The 3489-nt window shown below is 48.0% G+C and overlaps 2 protein-coding genes across 2 annotated transcripts in view; one reads left to right on the top strand and one right to left on the bottom strand.

Annotated features, from left to right (window-relative positions):
- Nucleotides 1–400: 400 nt before the first annotated feature.
- MORN2 (MORN repeat containing 2) lies at nt 401–3370 on the bottom strand. The gene is made up of 4 exons (XM_009333730.1): nt 3364–3370; nt 3092–3142; nt 1677–1782; nt 401–548 (listed from the first exon to the last, which is right to left on the bottom strand). Exons 1-4 carry the CDS (start codon nt 3368–3370, stop codon nt 401–403), a joined length of 312 nt encoding a protein of 103 aa, XP_009332005.1.
- The window catches only part of DHX57 (DEAH (Asp-Glu-Ala-Asp/His) box polypeptide 57), a 22673-nt gene continuing 22552 nt past the window's right edge, over nt 3369–3489 (top strand). Inside the window, exon 1 of the mRNA XM_009333729.1 lies at nt 3369–3466. Coding sequence (XP_009332004.1) covers nt 3369–3466 — 98 coding nt within the window. The remainder of the gene's footprint in view (nt 3467–3489) is intronic.

Below are 3489 nucleotides of genomic sequence, written 5' to 3'. Positions count from 1 at the left end.
TTGTACTTTACCTCAAAAAATAAGTAAACACAAACTTTGCAAACTATCAGCGCAAATCAGTGCTGTATTTCTGCATGCATCTGTAGGCAGACAGCTTGAAACAACAGCTCTAGAAGGCGTCTGAACTGTTCTGTTTCTCTGAACTCTGCCTGAGCCCAGAGACCTGGTAACAAAAAGTGGATGGGTGGAATAACCATCTTGAAAACCTCTGACCGGGAATGAATCACAGACTTTTGACTGATCTTATGAAAAGGATACAACTGGGATCAGCGATCTCAGACACCCAGTGCAAGTTTCACTGGTAGCAAAAGAAACCTACTCCCATGCTGGGTGAATTTTATTTGGACTTTAGAACTTACGAAATCAAAACTAACAGAAAAGACTACACGGCTCTTCCACTTCAAGCATACTTGTTTTCATTGAATGGTCCAATGTACTTTGCTCCATTTGGAAATGTGTAGGTTCCAGCCCCATGAAACATGCTGTCTTTGAACTTGCCTTCATAAACTGGCCCAGAAGGATGTTCTAGCCTTCCAGTACCATTCAGTACCGTTCATCTGCATTTAATGAGAGATGAAGGATAAAGAAAACGGTTAATGTTTATGCTTACAGTATTATTTCCTTTCATTACAATATCCTTTTAGATTGCTGCCTTTTAGTCTGCTATCATATTCAGATATGATAATGGAGAGGAAGGTGACTATTCTTTCAGATTTAGACAGGTTCCTGCTTCTACAAGGATTTCAGGTAAGAGCTTGCAAGTTTTTGGCCGGCCACAGTGTCCAATAAACCCCTCCTCTGCTGGTAGTCTCACAGGATCTTAACAATCTATGCAACACAGAACTGCTGTCCCCAGCCCTGCAAATAACTCATCTACCCTGACAGCCTGAGGGGTTGATTAAAATTTCCGGAATTTCTTTCTGTGGATCAAGGCAGAGCCAGTCTTTCATGTGTTCAGCCTAGGCCACTAAGCCATGCCTGGGGATTTAAATCTGTGCTGTAAAGCACTTCTGTACCATAATCTTAATTCTTATCATTGCACCAATATTTTTGTAAGAGACTGAAAAAAAGGCCAGACTAGATCTAATAAAGCCACAAGATGCTGTTTCCTAATTGCAGACCCTTCTTTGTCTCGTTCCAAGGACTGTCTCCTCTCCAGCATCAACAAAATAAGCAATTTTCCTATACTTACTAATTCATTCCTGAGGAACTCAGTAACCAAGGGCAGCCAAACAATGGTGTATCTGTCGATGGTCAGAGCTCCCCTGTTTCATTGCGGGATGTGTGTGTGGCATATATACATGTGCAGGAGGGCCATGCCTAGCCCACTATGTGTGCACAGCCTGTTCATGCAGGGCTTTCACGGTGGCTGTGCCGTGCTGGGCACAACCAGCGCCACACTGCCCGGGTGTTTCACCAGGGCCTGACTGCCAGCAATGACTGGTGCGTTTGCAGGAGCCTCAGGAGGCAGCAGGACATCTGAAGACCCCAAGTGTCTCAAGTCTTCAGACTGGGCTGTGACAAGATTCTCAGGTGGAAGAAGAGCCTGCAGCATTTGTCTGATCCTTCTCAGGTTATGACTTTCCTTTCTGTGTCTTTTTAAGGGTGGATATAGTGAGACATGCTCCGTTCCAAACCCAGAGAAAGTTTAAAATGAAGGAATACTTAAAATAACCTTGTCATTTTTCCAGCTGCTGACGTACGTAGTTCTGTTGGCACCGGTGTGGACTCCATGACCGTTCCTCTTGAGCATACCCTCAGGTGTCCTTTTGCACTCCCCCTCTAGAAAACGAGAGTGGTGGAAGACAGGTATTTTCACTTCAAGACAGAGAGCATCTGAGAGGCAAAAACCTATGAGATCGTGCAATGCATTTCTTCTGTTGCACAGAGCCATTTCTCCCAGAGCTGATTCTCCATCTCCTGTGGACAGACTGCTCACAGAGATGGGCCCTTGGAGCACGCATGCCCCGCTGGAGCAGGCGCCTTTGGGTGCCACGCACAGAGTGCGAGTCAGCCGCAGTCCCGTTACCCATTCTTCCACCACCAATTAGCCCCATTGTGGGGGTGGTGGGGAGCTGGCGTGGAGCAGAGCAGACCCCAATGGAACATCAGGGCAGTGGCTGTGGCTGTCTGCAGGAGGATCCTGAGGAAACACCCCCATAGCAGCTTTTGTGTGTCGGGGGGGGGGTGGTGGGGTGTCATACACAGGCAAAGCAGTGTGTTACTTGGGTAATAGTCCATTTTTCCTGGTAAATTTTTTTCCTTTAAACTCCAACCTGGCACAGGTTGCCCGGAGGGGTTGTGGAGTCTCTGTCCATGGAGATACTCAAGACCCGATGGGATGCGGTCCAGGGCAGCCATCGTGGGTGACTGTCATGGTTTGAGCCCAGTCGGCAGCCAAGCACCACACAGCCCTTCCCTGCCCTGGTGGGATGGGGGAGACAGTCGGGGAAAAAAAGTAAAACCTGTGGGTTGAGATAAAGACAGTTTAATAGGACAGCAAAGGAAGAGATAATAATAATAATAATATACAAAATAAGTGATGCACAATAAAATTGCTCACCACCTGCCGACCGATGCCCAGCCCGTCCCCAAGCAGTGGCCGTGGCCCCCTGGCCAACTCCCCCCAGCTTATGTACTGAGCATGACGTCACATGGTATGGAATGTCCCTTTGGCCAGTTTGGGTCAGCTGTCCTGGCTGTGCCCCCTCCCAGCTTCCTGTGCACCTCCAGCCTTCTCAGGTGGTAGAGCATGGGAAGCTGAAAAGTACTTGACTAGTGTAAGTACTGCGTAGCAACAACTAAAACATCGGTGTGTTATCAACATTGTTCTCATCCTAAATCCAAAAGACAGAATAATAATAATAATAATAATAATAATTAACTCTATCCCAGCCGAAACCAGGACAGTGACCCTGCGTGTGCAGGGGGACGGGGATCTCCAGAGGGGCCTCCTCACCTCAGCTGGGCAGCTTCGGGGTCACTTGTCACTTATGTAACCCTCACCCTGAAACTGGTATAGATTTCCTCCGTTTTAATCCCATACACTCAGTTTTGCAAAAGGAATTAGCACCTACCAAGATTTTCTTACTATACTCGTCTTTATTTGGGAATATGAAAGACACTTTAAAAACCGTAGCATCTGTTGAGAAAGAAACAACCAGTGTCACTGTTACAACTGTTGGCTGAAATTCAAATACATATATATATACACAAATATATATTCAAATACACAGCAGCTTGAAACCGCACATAATTATCAGTGCGCTGCTTGAGTGTGCGATTCTTTATGGGGTAGCCCTCAGTCCTGTCCGCGGGGCACCGTGTGAGGGGAGCGGGGCGGCCGGGGAGAGAAAACGCTACCGTCCATGGTTGCCAGGCGGAAGTGTCAGCGGTTGCTAGGGAGGCCGGCGGCCCGGAAGTGGAAGAGGGGCGCTTCCGGGTCAGGGGACGCTGCGCCGGGCGGGTACGGAGCGGAGAGGTCAGAGC

This window comes from Pygoscelis adeliae, unplaced genomic scaffold (genome assembly GCF_000699105.1).
Source record: "Pygoscelis adeliae isolate BGI_AS28 unplaced genomic scaffold, ASM69910v1 Scaffold621, whole genome shotgun sequence".
NCBI classification, from domain to species: Eukaryota; Metazoa; Chordata; class Aves; order Sphenisciformes; family Spheniscidae; genus Pygoscelis; species Pygoscelis adeliae.
This window is presented reverse-complemented; position numbering and strand designations above follow the sequence as displayed.